The sequence below is a fragment of the Ciconia boyciana genome, chromosome 5 (genome assembly GCF_034638445.1).
Source record: "Ciconia boyciana chromosome 5, ASM3463844v1, whole genome shotgun sequence".
Classification (NCBI taxonomy): Eukaryota; Metazoa; Chordata; class Aves; order Ciconiiformes; family Ciconiidae; genus Ciconia; species Ciconia boyciana.
The window spans coordinates 9,379,705-9,400,924 of record NC_132938.1 but is presented as its reverse complement, the minus strand read 5'-3'; the positions used below and the strand labels follow the sequence as shown (position 1 = coordinate 9,400,924).

Below are 21,220 nucleotides of genomic sequence, written 5' to 3'. Positions count from 1 at the left end.
CAGCCAGAAAAACCTACCAGCAGGCCATGCCCTAACCTTAGCTGAAATTAAGGTTCAGCTAACGCTTTCAGTCACAGCTCTGTCTGCCAGCTGACAGCTCACTGTCAGAAAAGTCTTAGTCAAATGCTTTTGTAAACTGGAAATTTTATTAACTGCTCAGAAACTGGGGTGATTCCCTATCTTTTAGGGTCTCTAACTGAAATAACAGATGTATGCGGTAACTTTTCAGGGAGGACAGCTTTCTAAGCATATAGTTGGATATCAAAGGTCACTTTTATTGATGATACTTTAAGAGGAAAAAAATTTTCCAGCCTTATTGAGGGGAAGAAAGTCCTCCCCTAGCTTCATGGGAAATTTCAGCTTTGTCCAGGCAGCAGATTGGGTCCCACTGGATGGAAACGGTCCAGATGCAGCAGGGATGCAGCAACCAAGACTCCTTTAGTGCTTGCCTAACTCCAAAAACCACGCTCAGGCAGGCTTCGGGACAGGTATGCTTTCCCAAACATGCTGAAGATTTGTTGGAGTGAGTCGTAAAAGTTAACATGCTGGTCAGAGTGGCTTACTTTAATTGCATGATTTAATTAGCAGATCAACACTTCGCTACACAATTTTCAGATTTACTTTCATCACGTTCCCTACTCAGTGGTTGTTAATAGAAGTCTTAATTAAAAGAAAAAAACCCTCAGAATTAATTGGAGTGACCTTTGTCAATATGCGTAGAAGACGTGATGTTATACAGCTCGTATCAAATACGTTAATGAGTCCATTTCTGCGCTGGAACAGACTTTCGAGTTCGCTATTTGCTAGGTAAGAAATAGATTTAAAAAAAAAACCCCAACCATATTTCATCATCCTCTGATTTTATTGCTCAGTAAAATATGCTAGCCTCAACATTAAAGACTTAATTAGCTTTTTTAGCTGCTGCTGTTTAATGAGAACAAATGGATCAACTTGTAATCTCAGAACTGTATCGCTCATAGCTGCCCACTGAATCTAGAAGGTTTCTGGTCTCAGGCACAATGTAGGAAGCACCATCAAGATATGACACTCTTTTTAGAGGGTTTTAATGCATAAACCTGGAGGCTGGCTCCAGGAGTGGCCGGTGCCATTTAGCACTCACTTCAATACCCTTGTAATTTCAGGGTGTACTTTGAAATGCTCAGATACACAAAGCGAAGCGGATTGCCATACCATACACCTTGGACCCTCTGCTGGGTGCACGCTGAAAGGCTACAAGGGCCCATCAGCTGCATGAAGAAAAACATCTCAACCAGTGCATCACCAGGTCTTTCCAAGCAGAAAAGTCACAGGAATTGGTACGTGCCCCGCCATTCAACTTAAGCAAAATCCCAAAACAGCACCTTTTCCGTTCTTTTGGCTCGAAAACTGCCTGTGCAGTAGCTCTGGGTGACAATTTGACTCCAGTGCTGCACAAGGAAACTTCGGTTCTTACTCCTGACAGACTGGGAGAGCTCTCCCCTTCCCGCACAAACCTGCTCAAACGTTAGCAGCTCTCTGCAAAGCTCTTTCAATGCACGCAGACAGCTTCAGCAGCTAACTAGTGCAACACAAATCCTAAGAAGCCCAGAAATTCCCCTTTTCACGTATACCGTATGCAGACAGACACATACAAACCAGCTACAGGAGACAGGCCGGTTATCAGAAGTTTTTAAAAGTGAAACACTGCCATTTCAGTTGGTCTGCTCTCTAAGAAAACAGCCAGCATTACTTGACATTCACAAATCGTACGAAGTAATATCTTTATCTGAATACTAATGCAAATTGGACGGGCTTTTTTATATTGATGTCTATTCTGTGGCTGCTGAATAGAGTGACCGCATGCTCAAGGCTGCAAAGGAGTTCACTGACCTCCCTAATCATCTCTGTCATAGCTCCTGAATGACATACACATTCAATCCTGCCTCGCCTCTCTACTTTCATTCATAAAAAAAAAAAAAAAGGGGGGGGGGGGGCGGGAAATTTGACATTGTTCTTGCCGCAGCAGCCCCGAGAAAGGGAGAGAAGAGAAACTCAGCCCAGATGAGGCCCCTGGTGTTTTTAGTTTAGCTTCTATTCAGCAACAGCCCCGCCATCTGCCTCCTTCCTGCCAACAGCCGAACACCTCCCTGCGGAGATGTTAAAACCTGCACCCCCTCCACCTCCGCTAATAGCGAGTATTCATATTAGCAAACATACACATACCTCGAGAATGCCTCCCTTCAATGTGTGTTTTATGTAGCTGAGTATAGGCACAAAGCAGTAGCTGTTATAGCCTTCACAGCCCCGTGTGGAGAATTAGATCACTGGGGAAAAATCCTTCCAAGCCCCTTTATGGAAAATAAGGCCTTAGACTGTAAATGCAAAGCCCAGCGAACAACAACCCTCAGTAATGAGCTAATACCCCATGGCCCATTTGACTAGGAGAAAGAATTTGCTTTTTACCATTCAATTCAAAAAGACTGAAAAAGTAAAATGTGTTTTTACTTGGCTCTGAAGGTTTATATTCTTTACAGTTTCTTTTGCACAACCTTTCCCCCCCCCAGGTCGGACAGGCAGCGGGTGCCCCCGCACTGGCGGGGCCGCTGGCTTGGGTGCGGAGCTGGGCGAGCAGCACCGGCTTCACGCGTCCCCGCGCACGTGGTCGGTGGTGGGAGAGCTGCAGGCATCGCAAAGCTCCCCTTGCCCTCGCAGCCCCCCACCCATGGGAGCCTCCAGCAGCTCATAGTGACGGGGCAACCCTTGAAGGCATCGCTGCGTGTTGGGATTAACAGGAGCCCCCCGCTCAGGGCCCAATCCTGCTCCCAGGGAGCACAGGGGGGGTTTGACAGCGACACCTTTACTTTGGAGAAAGCTGGCAGAGCGGTAAGAGACCCTGTCCCTGAGTATTCCCACCGGAGCCCCTGGAAATCCCAACCCATCGCTCAGTTTAAAGACATCACTAGAGGGACGTTTCCCTCAGCGCAACCTCCGGGTACCGCCACTTGTTACGATGCAAACAGCATCCTAAACCTCAACCTGCAAAGGTGTCTTAGAGCACGGGAAGGGTTTAGCACCACTTGAACACAGCATCAACCCCAAGCTATGGGCTGCAGATGCAGGTGGCAACCCAGCTGACCGCCAACGCAGCCACCGAGGTTGCTCCCCACCCCTGTGGGTTCAACTGTGCCCGAAGTGACAGCGCCAATACGTATTTCAGCCTAAAACGGGGAGAACTGGGGACACTTCGTTTCTGCTGCTTCCCACCCCTGTGCCCAGCACAGCCTGCTCGCTTCCTCCCGCACACCGACCTCATCTGCTCTGACCAAGTCGCTGAGATGTTGCCCCATAAATCAACTCTTTTGGCTGTGAAAAATGAGCCAAACGAGTTACACTAAGAATCTGGTGTTTTATTAGGACTTTCTTGAAAACAAAACCAACCCCCGGTGTGATTTATAGCTTTAACCAAAAGGGGTATGAAAGTAATGCCCCCACCCCCCAGCCTCCACGAAGCCCATTTATTCCCCTGTCACTTTTTTGGCAAACAGGCTTCAAACCCTTTCCTGAACAATGGAAACTTTCTGCCGGGTACATGCAATCCCGAAGACGGGGGCTGCGAGAGGGTTCCCTTCCGTTAAAGAGCTTTGAAAAATAAACAGGGACTCAGGTAGCAGCTGAGGCGTATCAGAGAGACATGATATTTAAAAAAAAAAAAACAAACACAAACAAACAAACAAAAAACCCCAGCTTTTGTCCGACGCTTTAACTTTTTTTTCACTTGCAACTGCAGTGCTGCCACTCGAGGGGAGATCTTTACTGGCTTCCCCAAAATGCCGTTCCCAGCACAGCCGCACTTCCTAAGCCGGGATCCAGCGTGTGCGTACCCGGAGCTGTCGCTACTCCAGTTTTGCTCCCAAGACGTGGATATAAACGACCCTTCCTTACTTTTCCCACCCGAACACACAGCGCCAGAGCATTTCAGATGTGCGCTGGAGATGCGCGCTACACACGCACGGAGGCATCTTCCCTTCCCCAGCTGCAGCTATGAACGCAGACGCGGGCCAAACCCGGGGTGCTGCACGCAGCGGCACCGCTGGGAGAGGGCTCCTGGAGGCAGGGATCGTCCCAAAAGCAGTTCTGCCCTCCGGGGCGCCTCTGCGGCTTGCCCGAGCCGCGGTGAGAGCGGGGTCCCCCCGGCCCGGCTGCCACCTCCCCGGTGCCGCGCTTGTAACTCCCGCTCCGAAGACGGCTCCGGCGGCCTCCATCCGCCCGCCCTTCCACTCTCCCCGAGAGGGGGGCTCGGCTCGTAGCGCTGAACCCGGCCCCCGCCGCTGGCCCCCCGCCCCGCCCGGAGCGCAGCGCGGAGCACGTGTGCGCGGCCGCGCAGCCTTACCTGCCGGCTGCCCGCCGCTCCTCTCCGCCGCCGCGCCGCCGCCCCGCCGCGCCGCCGGCATCCCGCCGACGGCCGCCGCCAGGCACAGGCACCAGACGGAGCCCCAGGCCGCCCGCATGCCTCCGGCGCGGCGCCGGGGCAGCGCGGCCGCCGCCGCACCGCCCGCCTCAGACATCCCCCGGCCGCATGCTGCCGCCGCTCACCGCTCCGCTCCGCCGCCGCGCTGCCGGGAGAGGGAGAGAGGCGCTCAGGGGGAGGAGGGAGCCCCCCGCCCCTGGTGCCGACACGGAGGAGAAGAGGGAAAAAAAACAGAAAGGAAAAATAACAGTGAAAAGGAAAAAAGAAGCGCTGCGGGGAGTAAAAAAGCGCAAGGGGACGCGCGCAGCCCGGGCGCGGAGCGGCGGCGGGGCGCCTACCTGCGCAAGCCCCGCGGCCGGCCGCGCACCGCGCATGGAGGGAGGCAGGGACGGAGCGAGCGAGCGCGCCCGCAGGAGCCGCCGCCGCCGCCGCCCGCCCGCCGCCGCGGCCTCCCTGCGTCTGCTCGGCGCGGCGCGGGCGCGGAGCGGGGCGGCCGCGATGTCCCCGCCCGCCGGGCCGGGCCGCCCGCCCCGCCGCCCCGCCCCGCCCCGCCGCCGCCGCCGCCGCCGCCGCCGCCGCCGCCGCCGCGGGGGGCCGCGCCCGCCGCCCGCTCCGCTGCGCTGCGCTCCGCGCCCGGCCCCCGGGGCTGCGCGGGGGCGAAGGTCTCCGCCGGGAGGGGGAAGGGGGCGGCCGGGGGCCGCTCGGGGCAGGCGGCGGCTCCCGCCAAGTCCCTGGGGTGAAGCAGGCACCCTTTTCCCATGGACGGGAGTTTAAAGCCGGCTCAAACCCCCCCGGCAGTGCTCCCATTGCGGGTCCAGAGTGGCATCGTGTGCCGCGAAACGCACCCGTGTGTTTTCTTTTTCTGGCCCTGTAGCAGTGCATTTTCTGGAAAGAGGCGGTGAGAGCGGGCTGGAGGGGGATCCGTGGGTCGGGGGTGGAACAGAAACGGCACGCAAAGCTTTGGCTCAGCCTGAGGACTCGCACAGCAAATGGGCAACGCACCCACTCCCCGGGCAGGGTTGCCGCACTGTACCCCGAGACGAAGCCGCCGGCGTGCAACCTGCTTTGGGCGCCCTGACTTTGCTCACCAAACACCTGGAATCGCTGTGTTTTATTGATGGGAGTAATCACAGCCTCCACGGACTCTGCATGTTTGCTGCTGCTAACTGGACTAGCTACTTTAATAACATCTGATTAAACGTCACTTGTACCTAGTTATGATTACGATGATCTAGTCGCTATCATAGTCATGGCTAGGGACATTGTGGTCATCGCGGAGATGCCCGACACGGCCAAGTTGCCTAAGTGACATGCATCAGTTATTGCTGACAAGTGATCTGAGCGGCTCCGTACAGAGAAGTCACAGTCCTGCTTTAATCCCCCTTGACGCAGCAGCTCATTCACCCAAAATAGATGCATTTATTACCAGACCTGAAAGTGTTCTGCATAGAGGGCCCGAAAACCCAACCTGTGTAACAGTCAAGCCGAGGTTGTTCGGGTCAGAGAAAAAGCCAGGGCGGTGTGGAGGTTTGGCTTTCAGCGAGGGTGTACGGCGGGGATCACTCGCAGCCGCCGTGGCGGGCTCGGAGTTCGCGCTGTTGTCGCTGCGACCGGGATCTATCTTGACACCTTTATCAGGCACAGAGACTCTGACATCTCAATACTGTCGCATTGTGTAGGGAAGCATTGAGACAGGGCTGTGGCAAGGAAATCCTCCATGTCAGCGGAGACCCTCACCAGTGACACCACCGGTTTAAATGAAAACAATGGGGGGAAAAGCAGACATATAAATAAAATGTGGTTATTTCACCGTCACCGAGATGGCTTGGCAGCGTGTCAAACTGCACGATGTTTGCTCTCACAACTGCTGTGCTGGAGGTGCCAGAAAATCGATAAAAATAAAAACAACAACAGCAGCGTAATTATAACACTGCATGGGGAGTTGTTGCCGTCGTTATTTTGAAGATGACTTTCTGCAAAAGCAGGGCCAAATTCTGATCTCATGTAAAGTCAGCAGGGTAAGAGCAACACCCGTTATTGTTACTGTTACGATCCCCATTTTCCAAGGCAAGAGCAGTAAAGGAAGATCAGGAGCTTTCCTAAGCCCACAGCTAAAATAGAAATGTAAGTGAGAATTCAGGGCAGTTTCTCACACTGTGACTGTGTTTCAGAAGCACCACAGTGAGTGTTCCTCAGTGTCAGGTGAAGGCAAATGCTTTCGTGATGCTCCTAGAGCAGGGGAATAGGATGGAAATGGCCAATCCGAACCCGGGGAGTTTTAAGGTTGCTGGGAGATGTAAAGGTCTGCACCTCGGATCAAGTCAGCTCAGCCCTTTAATGGTTTTGAACTGGTTTTCATTTGGAGGAAAACTAAAAGCTTATAACATTTGGAAGCCCTTTACAACAGGAAATCAAAGGGGTATTGAGATAGTCCTGTATGAAGGACTTCAAGGTTCGCAGTTTTCCCTAGAGTGGGATATTTTTAGGTTTCCCGTCTATTAACCTCTGGTGCAGCACACTCAACGTGGGGCTGGGGAGCACAGATCCGATTAAGCGCAGATTTTCTGATGCTGCTTCGTCACTGCGGTGGCCAGCGTAACAGAGCCCGGGATGTAGTGCCGTGCAGCAAAAACTGTGGCTCTGGACTGTGTCTCAGCCACTTTCTTCCTATAAAAAAATCCATGTACGTAGACTAGTAAAGCCTGCACAACACAATTGCATTTATTTTAGGACTACTATGCCGTAAGCTGCATATTAACCCCAAAGTTTTCCTTCCCCCTCAAGCTAGGAGCGTGCACTCCCCTTCGTGCAGGGATACTCTCGCTGCCAATGTGTTTGTTCTCCTTTTACCCTTTATAAACATTCCCTTCCCAGAACTTTATATTTGTTTATCCCCTTAATATCCAGAGCTGTCAGTGATGAAAATCAAACCCCTTTTGGCAGCTCAGGGATGGTGAGCGGCTGCCCTTTTCTGAGCAAGCAGCTGAAATACAACATGGTCAGTGGTACTCTCAGTGTCCAAGCCTGTCACCGTCACGCTCCCATGGCACCTCCATCTGCCCGGACCCCACGGGGGCTTGGCCACTGAGAGCAGCTGTCCTGGCAAGAGATTTGGGGGGCTTTGCAGGCCCTGGGGGTGTTGGCATGGCTAAAACCCATCTCTGCCTTCATGCCTCTCCAAAGCCCTGCCTGGGAGGGAGGCTGCTAATCTCTCTCTCTCAAAGTGCAACCTGTTGATAGTCTCAAAATAGGTTAAACACAGGTTACTCTCAGCAAAATTGGCTCCAGGCGTGAATGCTTTGAGCAGACCCTTCTGCCTCTCTGTCCGGAAGCTGGGGACGGGACAGGCTGTGAGACGCCTGTCCGAAAGCCCTTGCAACCGAGGCTCCTCGTGAGTCACCTTTGGGGACACTGCTGGAGGAGAGTGTGTGATGAGATGGGACGCGGTGGCATGAGCTGCTTCCTTTCCCCCTGCAATCTCTCCCCTGCAGCGTTGCAAGCCACTCGCCTGCACATCTGAGCTGTCGTATTTAGCAAAGCAGAGAGCAGAGCACAGGGACCACCCTGAGCTAACGCCGTGCTGGGCTTAATACGGATCTTACAAAAACGGTGCTGGGGACTGGTACCCCCATACATCCCTGTCAGTGGATCCTCGCAGAACTTGCTTCCTTATCTGGCAGAAAGCGATTCCTGAATCAATACGGAGTTGGAGCAAAGCGATGAAGTAGGAGAAACTTCAGTGCAAGTTTTAATACGCTGGGCAAGTTTGATCAGAGATGCGGTCACATGAGTCTCTGAATAGTATCGGGTTAGGTACACACAATAAATATCGACAAATATTTCTTATCAGAACCGGGGCTTGTTAGCCAACTTGTGAGCCAGGCTGAGTGTTGCAGCCCCGCAGTGCTGTAACGAGCTGTTCCTTCAGCCCGACGGACTCTTACGAGCTCAGCAGGCTGAACTGAAACGCTGGTTCAGAGATCAGTGTCAGTGTGCGTGAGTAGAAGCCCCAGCTGCCCGCCCCTTCGCATCCAAGGGTTAAATAGCATCAGTGGACACAGACACTGGGGTACGTTTTCCAGAGCTCATGTCACTATCCATTTATATCAATAAGGTGCATTGGAATGGCTAAACCGTTTTTTATTAGCTAGCCAGCCCAAAGGACTGCAATTCCAGGCAGGTTTATTGAATTTCAAGCCCATAGTCGTTGTTGCTAAGATTAAGGGCTCTGACTGTCAGGGTAAACACTGCGAGAGGTTAAGCCACCCTGTGAAGGCTCTCTCTGTGCCTGCACCCTCTGCGAGCTGGTTGCAACACACCCTCGTCCTGTGGGATTTGTTTTCCAGCGAACAGCATGGACAGATGAGGAATAGAGGGCTCTGCAAGGGGCAAGTTGTTTGATTTGAAGTGAAATAAGAAGGAATGAGGGAGCTGGAGAGACATACCGAGTCTCTTCTGCAAGAGCTGCATACGGGGAGGTGCTGGCAGCCTGGAGAGCAAAGCAGATGATTGGAGAAAGTGGAGGAAAAAAAAAAACAACCTGGAGAGAGCCTGTGGAGGGTGTGAGAAGCAAAGATTTAAAATCAGACCTGCCGGGAGACTGCGCTGGGGTCACGAGTGGCTCTCGGAGGTGCCACTGACCACCAGCACAAGCTGGGTGTTCCCTGTCCTTGGAGTAAACCAAGACAATGCTCTGGAGCCTGGAGAGGAAAAGACAGAGGTCACTTCTGCCTGCCAGACCTATTTGTGCTGTCGCCATGTAGGACACTTCAAGCAACCAGGCTGGAGCATTGCACTTATGGGCGTAGCAGGACGCCTTGCTTTGGGGGGGGTTTGAAATGAAGCCACAACCTGTTTAATCCCCCAGCCACCCGTGCAGGCTGATGCCTGTGAGGAGAAACCACACGTTGCCAAGATGAGCTTCTGGGAGCCCAATGGCCGTACTTAAAGTCTTCTCTCCTGGATGCGACCAGACACCACCAAAGAGCACCAGCTGCCTACTGCTGCCCGTCCACACCAGCTGCCCACCTGCAGATTTAGGGTACGGAAACACCCCTCGTCTCCAGCCCTTCAGAGATGTCACATGCCAGGCTCTTCCCCGAGTCCTGGCCCTGCTGTGTGGCCTGGTGGCCACATCCCGACCCTGCTTTCTGCAGGGGCTTTTCCCCTGCTCTGCCCCACTCCAAGGTTGGGAATGGGATGTGAAGTGAGCAGCATGGGAGCTTTCAGAATAAACAGCCACATCCTAAAAGAAATACAAGCTGAGGGCTTTCATTGATTAGGGACAGCAGAGTTTTAGTCATATTAGGGCATTATTACTACGACTTTTAGGCAAGCTCTTTCTCAGTGGCACGTTGCCTTACTTCAGGGGAAGGCTCGAATACAGGGACAAATCAGCCATTCTTAATTCTGTTTTAATACAGCCTGTGTGCTCCTGCAAAACAGTGCTGACACAGTGCTGCATCTGACTCCAGCCCAGCCACATCTAGAGCCTGATTTGTATGTCTATCTCCTTGCAATCCCTGTGGTAGTTCTATTTTTCCGAAGAGCATGGTGCAAGCTCCACTCTGGGTGTATTCCGCTGCAGAGATAGGGTGGGTGGATCAGACACGTATCGGTGTATTAAATATACAGGATGTGTTACAGAATTGGGTGGCTCTATAGGTTTTACTGGCCTTTGAAATAAGAAGCAACATGCACACGCATTCCACATCTGATGTGCACGTCCAGCAGCTTTGCAGTGGAAAAGCAATCGAGGGTCTCAGGATACTTTATAAACAGAGATAACTCTGTAGGGGATAGTTAAGTGTTATTATCCCTATGGTACAATCGGTCACTCCAAAGCCCAGGAAGGTAAACTGCCTTCCCAAATACCAACTCCTGGTCCACAGCTTGTTTGTGGGACCATGTCCAGCTCTGTCATAATAAAATGATAACTACCTCAGGGATCTTGTGCTTTTGCAGAAACGCGATTCCCCTCACACAGTGTGCTGGATGTCCAGATCAAACATCATGAAGAATGCAACCTGTGGTCAGGGAGGTTTGGCCTCCATCAGCCCTGAAAGGCCTCTGCGTAGTAATAGTGGCATAAATCATTTCATTCATCATTAAGAGAAAAACATTTGTGGTGTGGAAAGCAGCAGTTACATAAGAAATTGGATAGGAGGCAGGTAGGTATTGACTTTAAGATGTTGCATGGAGCCAATGCCTTTAATCAACAAGGGAAATGTTTGAATGTTAATAGAACTAACAATGAAACCGGAGTCATGTTTTGACAAGTATTTCCAAACATTCCAGGAACACTGCGATGCTCTAGCAGCCTCTTTCCTAGGGAGGGAATTGATTACTCAAGTTATAGTGCAGTTTGCAATGTGCAAACAGCCTTGCCAGCGCCTGCCGAGCTGGGATGCTGCGGTGGGCGGGAGCAGGTGGTGGTCCTGGTGGCACCGGGGGAGATAGGCAAATGAATATTTTGAAAAAATGAGAGCGCTTTCATCCTAAACTGGACAAACATGCTGCAGGTTTCTTAGAAGAGAAGTGAACTCAATGCTGGGAGCTCTTCCTGGGACAGAAATTCTCTTCTTCATTATACTTTTATATGAAGAAATTGCTCACAATGCATTTTTCCAGAACTTAGTGATGTTCCCCCTCCTCTGTTGCATTTTGCTCCAGTTTTTTTGCATGCACTTTTAACACAGGTCAGCTCTATCTGTTCTGAAAGAAACCCCCGAGTCATTTAAAATGTGACTGGAAAAGTGCTGGGGACAGCTGTGTTTTTGAGAATCGGCCCTGCAAGGCCTGCATGGCTTTGCCACGCTTTTCACAGCTAATTTTGCTTTAGGTCAGTAGATCAGATGAATCATTAATAAACATTTGAAAACACTGGATGCCAGGTACCGCTGATCTTGAGCACCTTGTAAAAGATTCACTGACCGGTCAAAGGTTTTTATTATGGAGGAGACCCAAGGTTTACCCCCAGATTTGCCATTAACTGCATGACTCTGGAAACTCCCCATCCTATTGGAACATCTCCTGCCTCTGCAACACTTTGTCATCCATGGCTACTTAGGTTGAAAAACCCACATAACTTAAGTGAAGTTAGCAAAGCACCTGAGTTAGGAACCTGATGGACCTGGGCTGTCCCTATGGTCAATGGAGAGAGCTAGGTGCCTCCAAAATATGACTTTTTGAACTTAAGCTGCTTCTGATCGTCCCTGTCTCTCTACAGTAATAATGGAGGGATCCTGGATGCTCAGCTGCTGAAAGGGGGGAGTTTTCACCCCATTTTAGCAGCCTGCAGTGTTGCTTTCTGTGGGTGGAGGGGGGCTTCAAGGCTGTGGCGGTGTAAAGAGAAACAGCATCCCCCTTGGCCCACAGGCACTGGCTGGAAGAGCTGGAAGTGGGAGAAGGTGGGAGACTCACGATGGCTGAAGGCTTCATTTCTCCAAACCACCATCTTGCCTGAGGTCAGGGTCTGCGCCCTCCATTTCACGCACAGCGCTATTTCACATTTGTGCATCACCTTTAAATCTGAAATATCGCAATTTCTTTGCAAATCTCACTCAAATATGTCTTCAGTACTAGTGAGAGGTAAATAGATACTTCTGAAGGCATTTATTACAGTGTAACTCCAGTCTTCCTTAAAAAAATGCAGCCAGAATAGCCAGTGGTTTTCAGTCAGTGGTTTTCAATCTTTTTCGTTTGCAGACATCCACATTTTCCAGCAGAGCTTCAGCCTCTTGTATAGTTAAATTGAAGCCTACTGACAATAGGCTTATTTTTCTTGTTAAGTTTTGTAGACCATTCAGAAGAAGCCAGTGTACCCCAGAGACCCACAGACTACAGTGAAACCGGTTGGAAACTACTATATACTTATTCTTCTGTAACTAAATCAGATTTTTTTTTGGCCATATATTTATACAGACTGTCTACTTCAGTCTCTATAGTGTCTGGAATCTGTGGACCTGCTAGTTAAGGGGGACAGAGGTTTGCTCCAAGGCTGAACCTAAATATTATTTTGGGGTTTTCAATTATTTAGTGATATCTCTATGTGGAGTGTAACTACGACAGTAACTGGGAACTAACATTAATGGACAAAATCAAGTTACTGCTCTTAATCATTAGTTTCCGAACTCGATGCAACAAGGGGAGAAAAGAGTTTAAATGAATCGGGAAAACAGCAATAATTGCCAAAAGGCTTAATGTAGTTTACCCAGAAATTGCTTCTTAATTGCTTCTTAATTGCTCATGGTGGGCTCACGGGAGACAGTGTGCAAACAGTGCAGATCTTACGAATCTCTCTAGCCTAGCACTGGAGAGCAAGCCTCATTTTCTGGGAGGAAAAGTGTACAAAGCTGGGCACTTCAGAAACTGCAGCAAGCAGGCGGCTGCGGTATCCACTCTGGTTCATACAAGTCACCTGATTGTGACAGCAAATTTGTGTCCTTCTCCAAAATTCAGGCGTAGTATTAATCATACGCCATGGTAAGACAAAAGGGTTGCGTATTGCCAGGAATATATTAGCTCCTCATTCAATTGAGAACACAAGTAGGAACTTGGTTGAAAAGGGCATATTTTCTCTGTGGCTGTTGATGCCTCAAACCATAGAAATATGAAAATATTTGTAGTAGTTTGTATCTTACTACACAGTGGAAGGGGGATAATCCACTGTCAGGCTGGTTTCTCTGCAGACAGCTGTGCAGCTAGACAGCAAGGAATATCTGTACATGTAAAAAGTATATCAAAATCAAACCATCTGAACCTTGAAAATATATTCCTTTTTGCAGCTGACAGTGCTGAAGTTAACCTGGGAGCCAGACAGCACTCTGCAAACCAACAGAAAATTAAAACCACTATTTGCTTCCAGCCAACTGACTGGCTTATGGGGTAATAAGAAAGACAAGGACACTACAGAAAAGTTATCATTTTTTCTTGAAGGCAGTGTGACAAATTTCCAGTCACTTCTTTGCCAAAATAGTTTCATAAACACTGGAAACACTTGATTTTATCCACCCTGAATTCACAGAAATGTTGAAGCATGTTCTCACAGGTAGCCAACAGTTAATCTGTGTAATCTTGAAATGGCTTCCAGCTTTTGGAAGTTTACATTAAGTAAAGATTATCCAATTATAGTTTTCTTTAAAGATAAGAAAGATAAGGTTGATGGAGAAACATGCTAGATGACTAAAGTATGCTACTTAAATTTCATTCCTTTTTTTTTTTGCAGTATGCTGTGAGACGGTTCTAAAATGGAAACACTGATTTTGACTACGCAGAAGTGTATGACATAACACAGTAACTGCGGCATAAACACAACAAATGGTGACAATTGTTGGTCATAAATATTACTGTTATCTAAAACACATTGTGGCACTATGGATTTCATCCAGTGTTACACATTAGCTTTCAAAATGCCTCACTTTGTATTTTGATTTCAGCCAATAAATTACCTGTGGCCCGACTCAACCACTTGAAAATATATGTTGACTTTTGAGGAAATTGTAAGCATTACTGGAAGGTCTGAAGTCTGGCAAACGGCTGGTTATGGATCATTTTGCAGGAGGAATATTGTGTTCAAAGAAATGAGGAGAGCATTCGTGAGTTTGGTTTTAGGAAATGGACTCATGCTAACTTTAAATTCTAGTCCTCTCGGTCTCTTATAATGTGTGAAACATATTATATTTGCTTCTACCTCACTGCAGCTTTGCAAAATACTCCTTTTGTAAGCAGGCTTGGACAGATTTAAGAAACCTGGTGAATATTGGTCCTGATAAGGCCAATCATTAAGTTAATATCCATTTCAATTGTATCAGTAAAGCATTTCATGGAATGATTTAAAAAATAAATATTAGTGTACTGTGTCAAACTGGTAATACACACAACTTAAAATAAGATGTTGTGGCTTATCATAATGAACCACCCAGCTAAAAGCAAAAGAAAAGTCTACCTGGAAGTGAAAACACGGGATATACCTAAAGGCAATGGTGTTTTACTTGGGGATACTTAAACGCTGGAGCACCATTTCCATCCATGGAGGGCTGTCCCTGCGGCTGGGTGTACCTGCTCTGCCACGTCCAGGAGGAAAGCTGCCTGGATGCTGCCCTGAGCCCACCCTGCTCTGGGAACCTGTACAGGCAACTGCTGTAAATACATGAATTACACTAAGCAAACAGCATGGCCACATCACCAATAGCTCATCTAGTTGTAAACAGCAGCTTAAGGCCATTATTTCAGTCCAGCACTGGTCTAAAAGACAACAAATAATAATTTGCCATCTGGATTCCTTGCTCTTGCCTCTCCTTTTCTTCCAGGTTTGTGGCTTCCCTTTCCGATCAACGTCAAATTGAGGAGGCTGTTTCATTTAGCGATCTCGTGCTGGTGTCAGACTGTGTGTTTTGCAGGCAGTCGAAGGGTTTTCGTGTTCTTTGAGAAACAGCTACCTTGTTGTTTGCATCTGGGGAGCCTCAGCGATGGCCAGTGCCCGTTGAGCAGAGCCGGGGCAAGCCCACCCCCAGCCGGTCCCTGGCTGCCGGCGGATGCCGAAATGCTAACCATATGCTCGGGCCTGAGAGTGAATACGGAAAATTCTCCAAATCCAACAGTCTCTTGCAGTGCTTTTAACATCATGAGTGTTTATTTTTTTGCTTGATGGTGTTGGGAAACTTTAAAAGATCTGTGAATTTAACTGAATGGGGTCAGTGAAATTTTCAGGGTGAAATTCGTTCTGCCAGGAGACTGTGCCACTTATTCGGGAATAAAAAGAGAAAGGTTTGGACTTTAACTGTTTCCCTATCAAAGGTACTTGATGGAGGAAGACTGAAAAATGTTATTTTTCCTTTGGTTATTGTGTGCAATAATCACTTGTCCTTATTCCACCCCCTTTTATTCTGTTGCAGTCAGTCTTTTTCCCAGCCTGTATCTGAAATGCCTCAACCTCACCTGGTGTTTGCAATGACCCACATGAAAGGGAATAAAAAGGTTGTGCCATTGTCACACCTGCAGACTTATCTTTATTTAAATAAAGCCACTGTATTTTGGGAGCTGGCTGTGCTCTGCCACCATGGGTCACCACAGGCAAATCCAAGTTAGAAGACATGATATTGGTTGAGGAAAAAAAATGCTGGTGGGCATCCCCTGCCCCATGGCAGTGGGGAGCACAGGGACATCTTGAGGACTGTTCTGAGAGAGGATCCGGCATAAGAGGTGTGGGAGATCCATGCTGGGGTCTGCAGAAGAAGCAGGTGGCCTCTAAAAAGGGAAGGTCTTGCCTTGCCAAAATCACCTGGTGTTACTTTTTGGGTACTTGCTTTGGTACTTGCCATTTTCTGTGTTTCCCACCTTGGTCTGTATTATTATTTTTACTTCTTGAGCATGCTAAAACCTTAAAGGGAAAGCCTGAGGACTGCAGCTCTGTGAATAAGTGATGAAAGCTAACTCTTCTCATCCTCAAAACTGTGTGTATGGCCCTTTCATTCAGGCAGAAAATACAAGAAGTGAGCTCCAGGCAATTTGGGCCAGAATTGGTGGAAAATTAGGTTTTCACTTCTCATCTTTTCATATTCACAATGAGTTTAGAAATTGCCTGCACCAACTCTATTTTTAATTCCAAATGAAAGACGTTGCAGGCAGAGGAACTGAGCCGAGGGCGAGTTTCTCAGAAATGAGAGAAGGTGCAAGAAAACAGGGAGAAGCTGAGTGGGCAGATGGAGTGAGGGTCTCTGCTTACATATGCCTTACAGGGGATAATTTCCACCCACCAATGCAATGCTATACCTCGGTGGTGCAACGTGCCGAGGGAGTACCAGAGCTTAGCAGAAAGGCAAGGATTGTGTCGAGTCAGTGCAAATGTGAGGAGAAAACAGTGCAGGCATCAAACCGCTACGGTGCAACACCTCCGTCCTGGGCTGGAGCCGGCATGGGTGTTTGATGCTTCAGGGTCTCGCAAAGCAGCCAGCAATCGCCTCTGCAGCATCAGGTGCCCTTTGCCCACAGATCTTCTTCATGAAGTGGAGACGAGGGTTCAGATACCGTTGGTCTCTGCCTCCCTGCTATGACTTCCTTGGGTTGCTGTGAATTTTCTAAGCTAGGAGAGGGTTTTGTCTTCATTGTTTGCGATTATTTTTCTCTGCAGCCCTTCCTCAGGATTTTGTTTAGCATTGCAAATTCCCATTTCACAATCAGCATTCTTCCAGGAAGATGGACAAAGGCGTTTGAAACTAGCTGTGTTTATCACTGAAGCTTGAGCTGGATGAAAGACAGGGCTGGATCCTCCGCAGGGTGGTTACACCATAACTCCATCGATGCCAGGGCAGCCGTGCTGATTTACCACAGCTGAGGATCTGCCCAGTGGAGTTTAATCTGGTGAGGCTTTGGTGATGCTCTGATCAAAGGCACCCCCTGCAGTGGCCAAATTCAAAAGGCTGAAGGACAGGAACACCACGCTTTTGGGGCATGCTCTGCCTTTCCTTAGGAGATGGCCAGAGAGTCCCGGTGCAGCCTGTTGCACAGCAATGCTGTTGCAGATAACAACCATCTGCATACTTGGCAGTCTCTCTCCAGTTGTGTGTCCACCCCTGAGGCAATCGCTGTCCCTTGGATGGCCTGTTAGACCAGGTTTAGGCAGTGCTGATAAGATTAAAGAGGTGAAAGAAAAGATAAAACATTTGCCCTTGAAAGCGCATTTGCTCGAGGGCCATCACGCAGAGCAGTGCTGGGGAAGCCCTTTGCTCCCAGCTCTGGCCGTGTCCACATCAAGGCTATGGTGAGCAGGACCAGGCAGGTTGCTCGAGCAGCTGGGAGCGTGGCTGCATCCATGCACACAGGTCCTTGGGGTCCAGAAGGTTTTAAACTCTCACAGCGCAGGCTTGGGTGTCAAACTAGTTGCAAAAGAGCAGCTAGTGGTGATGTTTTCAAAAAGCAGGCTGGTTTTTGGTTTGGTTTGTGTTTACCCAGCTGAGCTTCAGTCACTTAGATTTAGCTCTGAAAGCACTGAAGGACAGTAGTGGAAACAAGCTGAAAAATGAATTATCTCCTTTTGTCTTCAGTGCTTCTGCTTACCCACTTACAAGACTTTGAAGAGTCTGGATTTAGATGCTTCCCTCACTATCAGGCACTTAAGGCAACTTCTTGGTCATCCCTGTCTAGCTTGAGTTGCTCTTTGCATGTCCTCTGAGTTGCTTAAACCCCATAAATGTTCCCTCCCAGCTTTCTTTGATGGGTGGCTTGCAGACGTCCCCATCTGTGTTTTCTTCTAGTTGGCTGGTGGCAGGGTGGCCTCTGCGGATGCTCTGCTTTCATTTTTAGCACATATCTGCTGTGTGCCTCTCCCTTACTGGGTGATGCTGGAGACTCAGATCTGATGAACTCTCCAAGTCCACTCTGCCACCACTGTTGTGGCCATAACACAGAGCAGATTGATCCAAACCATATATCTTTAGCAGCAGGTGCAGGTTCAAAATAGTGGCAAAACCCACCCAAAGAACAGGGTAAGTACATGGGTAGTTACTCCACGGTGCTGTTGGGTTAGACTGCTGTTGACGCAATGTTTAAAGCTGCTTGAAGGTATGTCTGCAGGTTATCTCCACTATAGAGGAGCCTTTGATCAAGTTCTGCACTTTCTGCAATAAATTCATTTAATCAGATACATCATTCTTCCCAAGGGGTTTGCATCCAAAGCCATTTGGCTGGCTCTCTGGACCTTCAGAAAGTTTTTCTGGTTTTCTACCCATTTGTTAACATAGGGATAACATATGAACTGGAGCCTGAGTGATGGAACTTTAAGCTGTAGATTTTTGAGGCCCAAATCTTGGTTGATACTGCTGTGCTGACTGCAGATGTGATTTCCTTCCAGACATTCCTACTGAGCTGCACATTGCTGCCAAGATATGTAAATTGCCTCACTCAGATTCCTTTGCTTTCTAATATCACAACAAGTTAGGCATTACCTAGCTTCTCGTTAGGTTTGCTTTTTTAATAGCTTATTAGTTAACCTCCATTTTTGCTGATCTGGACAACATTTTGAGCTCTGCTTATGTGTCAGTACATCTTTCATCTAAAAACCTGCACTGCTAGTAAAATCTAAGTGATGTAGGGTACTGCTGCTGTGCCATGTAAGGCCTGTGTTGCATCTATGTACGCTTTTTCTCCTGCTGAAGTCCTGGGCAATGCCAAGCAGGAGAGGTGAAGGAAAACATCCTCGTGTGATGTCAGTGCCTATGTGAAGGCATTTAACTACGCAGTCTGCACCTTGATATAAAACATTAATGATGCTCATTCATTTTGCTGGCATAGAGAAACAGGGTGAATCACCACATTGGCATTAGCTGAGACAAATAAAGTGTATTTAACAAGGCCTTCAAAGCCAGTGACCTCTGCATATATGCCACAGTCAGTACTGCTGGTCATATTTTACCAGCATCAGTCATAGAGAGAAGCATCTCTTTCCTTAAATAGATCAGCTGACTTTAGAGAAAGAGGCTGGAAGAGTAAAGCCTAGGTAATGGTTTGAGGGTGAAGCTCTCTCACATCGAAACAATCGAGTCAAGCACCTTAAAACCTTAAATGGGAATCAGTTCAAGCAATCTAAATCTGACCTTGAGACATTGTTCTCTAAACCCTGTGTTGCAAATGTGTTAGCTTTTCTTAACAAAAGGAAGGTGGATATTTGATCACAAAGCTTTTCCTCAGTTGTTTAATTAAGACAATGATTAATTTCATCAGCAGTTTCTATTTTCTTTGTCGGTGGCCTGTGGCTGAAGGACAGCAAAACCTCTGCTGGCTCAAAGCATCTCAGTGCTGGGAACCACCATAGTTTATTGTGCATTTAGCGTTTGTAAGCATTTCCAACAATTGGACCAATTTCTGATAGGAATTACTCACCCTCCCTCTTCCCCCAGCAATCGATATTTGCAGCAGCCTGTTTCCTTTGGGTACACTGGTACTTTCCAGTTCATTTGGGTGCCCATGGACTACATCTAGGCCACCATGGTTTGCTGTCTTCAGAAGAAAATAAAATGCAAGTCCCAGGATGCACAGATCCTTTGAAGGCTTTTGGGACTCTCCAGCCTTCAGAGGCCATGGATCCGCTTGGAAGATTTGTCCATCTACCATTTGTTCTTGCTTATGGAAGTTGTATGCTTAACTTCTGGTCTTCCAGAAAGATATCAGTGTAAGAAATGGTGCTGAAATCTCTGTTTTACTTCGAGTTCACTATCATGTCCAGCTTTGAGCACTTTGGAAACTCCTCACCTAATAAAAACTGAAGGTAAAACATTTCTGTAGGAAAAGATACTCAGGAACACAACATCCATCAGCCCATGGCTCTGTCAAACCCCCTATCGAAGCTCTGTCTATAGCAACGTCTAAAGCCGTACCCCATCATGGCTGCAGGTTTGTTTTCATCAGGGAGTATGGATAAGTATGTCTCTAAGTATATAAACTAGTCATATAAAAAAATGCATTTGAAGGGTGGGATGTATCTCACTCCATTTTCAGTGACTACAAGTTTGTCTTCAAGTAGTCACTTTATAGGGGTAAGCATCCCCTCCAAAGGGAGCAGGACTGGTGTCCCCAACATGGTGAGTCGCAGAGCTCCTGGGACCTGATGAAGGGGATTTTCAGACTCCTTGGATACATCCAGGGAATGTCCTTGACTGAAACATTGCTGGCTTTAGGTCAAAAAGTTGATTCAGTAGAAGTCTAAACTTCTGTCCTTACGGTGTTTAGGAAACATCCTGATTTACTTAATTTAAACAAAGGCAGATATCCGGTTAAAATCCCCGGAGCTGCAGCCAATAAGTGCCTTATTTCAGCACTGTGCTTGCAGCGATGGCTACCCACCATAAAAACACGGTTCAGGGGAATAAAAGTACTAAGAAAATAAATGGATGTAATACTTGAATTGGATGCAGATTTGAAATATGTGAGGAAAGATGGAGCAAGTAGAAAGAGCTGACAAAGAATAAATAGACAGAACCTGGTGACAGCATGCTTAAGCCAGGCTGCTGCGTAGGGCATGTTTTTATCTTGTATATTTGATTTCTTCCCTCCCACTGAGTAGGTGAGAAAGGGACTTGCACTGCCAGCTGCCTCGGAAAGAGTCTGTGAGAGGGTGATGCCAGCACGGTGCAGAGAGAACATGAGGTGCTGCAAAAGGAGCTGCAGGAGAAGACCTTACTGTTTTCAGTGGATGCACTGATGAAGATTGGATATGGGCAGGTTAGGGACAGTGATGAGGTATATTTGAGACACATTCATGCTGTCTGAGGTTACTCCTGCAAATTTTTCGTACTTGCTGGCCAGCCAGATACTTCAAGGTCTCCAGCACCATTATCTAAGTATCTCACTAACATGAATGGATCTGTCAATATGCATTATCATGGTTTTGGAAAGGTGGGGAGAAGTTAGATGTTCTGCCTGGGCTCATAAAGGAGATCTGGCATAAAACCCCAATCTCCCCAAACCCACATCTTAATGAAACAGGTATATGAAACTGTAAAAACTTTGGGTTGTAAAAGACTTTGAGAAGTCAATGAGTCCTTCCCACAGCCCCTCCATTGCTTAATGAAAATAGTCGATCTTGCCCCTCTCCTTTACATGGCTCTGGGTGAGGGAGGTGATGGGTGTTGATTCCTGCAGCCTTTCTGCATGCCAAGTATGCTCTGAAAGCTGTGGCTGGGCATCTACCTACCTGTGGACAAATTATTTCTCTCCTTTATCAGGGTTAAAGCAGAGCAGCAAGGAAGATGCAACTCCTGTGGTGGGGCTGGCATTTTG

General features: G+C 48.3%; 1 protein-coding gene across 4 annotated transcripts in view; it reads right to left on the bottom strand.

Moving 5' to 3' along the window:
- Positions 1-4,929, bottom strand: part of FGFR3 (fibroblast growth factor receptor 3) — a 56,540-nt gene extending 51,611 nt beyond the window's left edge. For 2 of the 4 annotated variants that reach the window (XM_072862652.1, XM_072862655.1), the window contains exons 1-2: positions 4,786-4,929; positions 4,370-4,592 (exon numbers count right to left, since the gene is read on the bottom strand). In XM_072862652.1, the coding sequence (XP_072718753.1) occupies positions 4,370-4,544 (175 nt within the window). In that variant the 5' untranslated portion in view covers positions 4,545-4,592; positions 4,786-4,929. Of the gene's footprint in view, positions 1-4,369; positions 4,722-4,785 lie in introns of those variants that run through there. The other 2 variants (XM_072862653.1, XM_072862654.1) reach the window with 2 other exon arrangements.
- Positions 4,930-21,220: the final 16,291 nt, after the last annotated feature.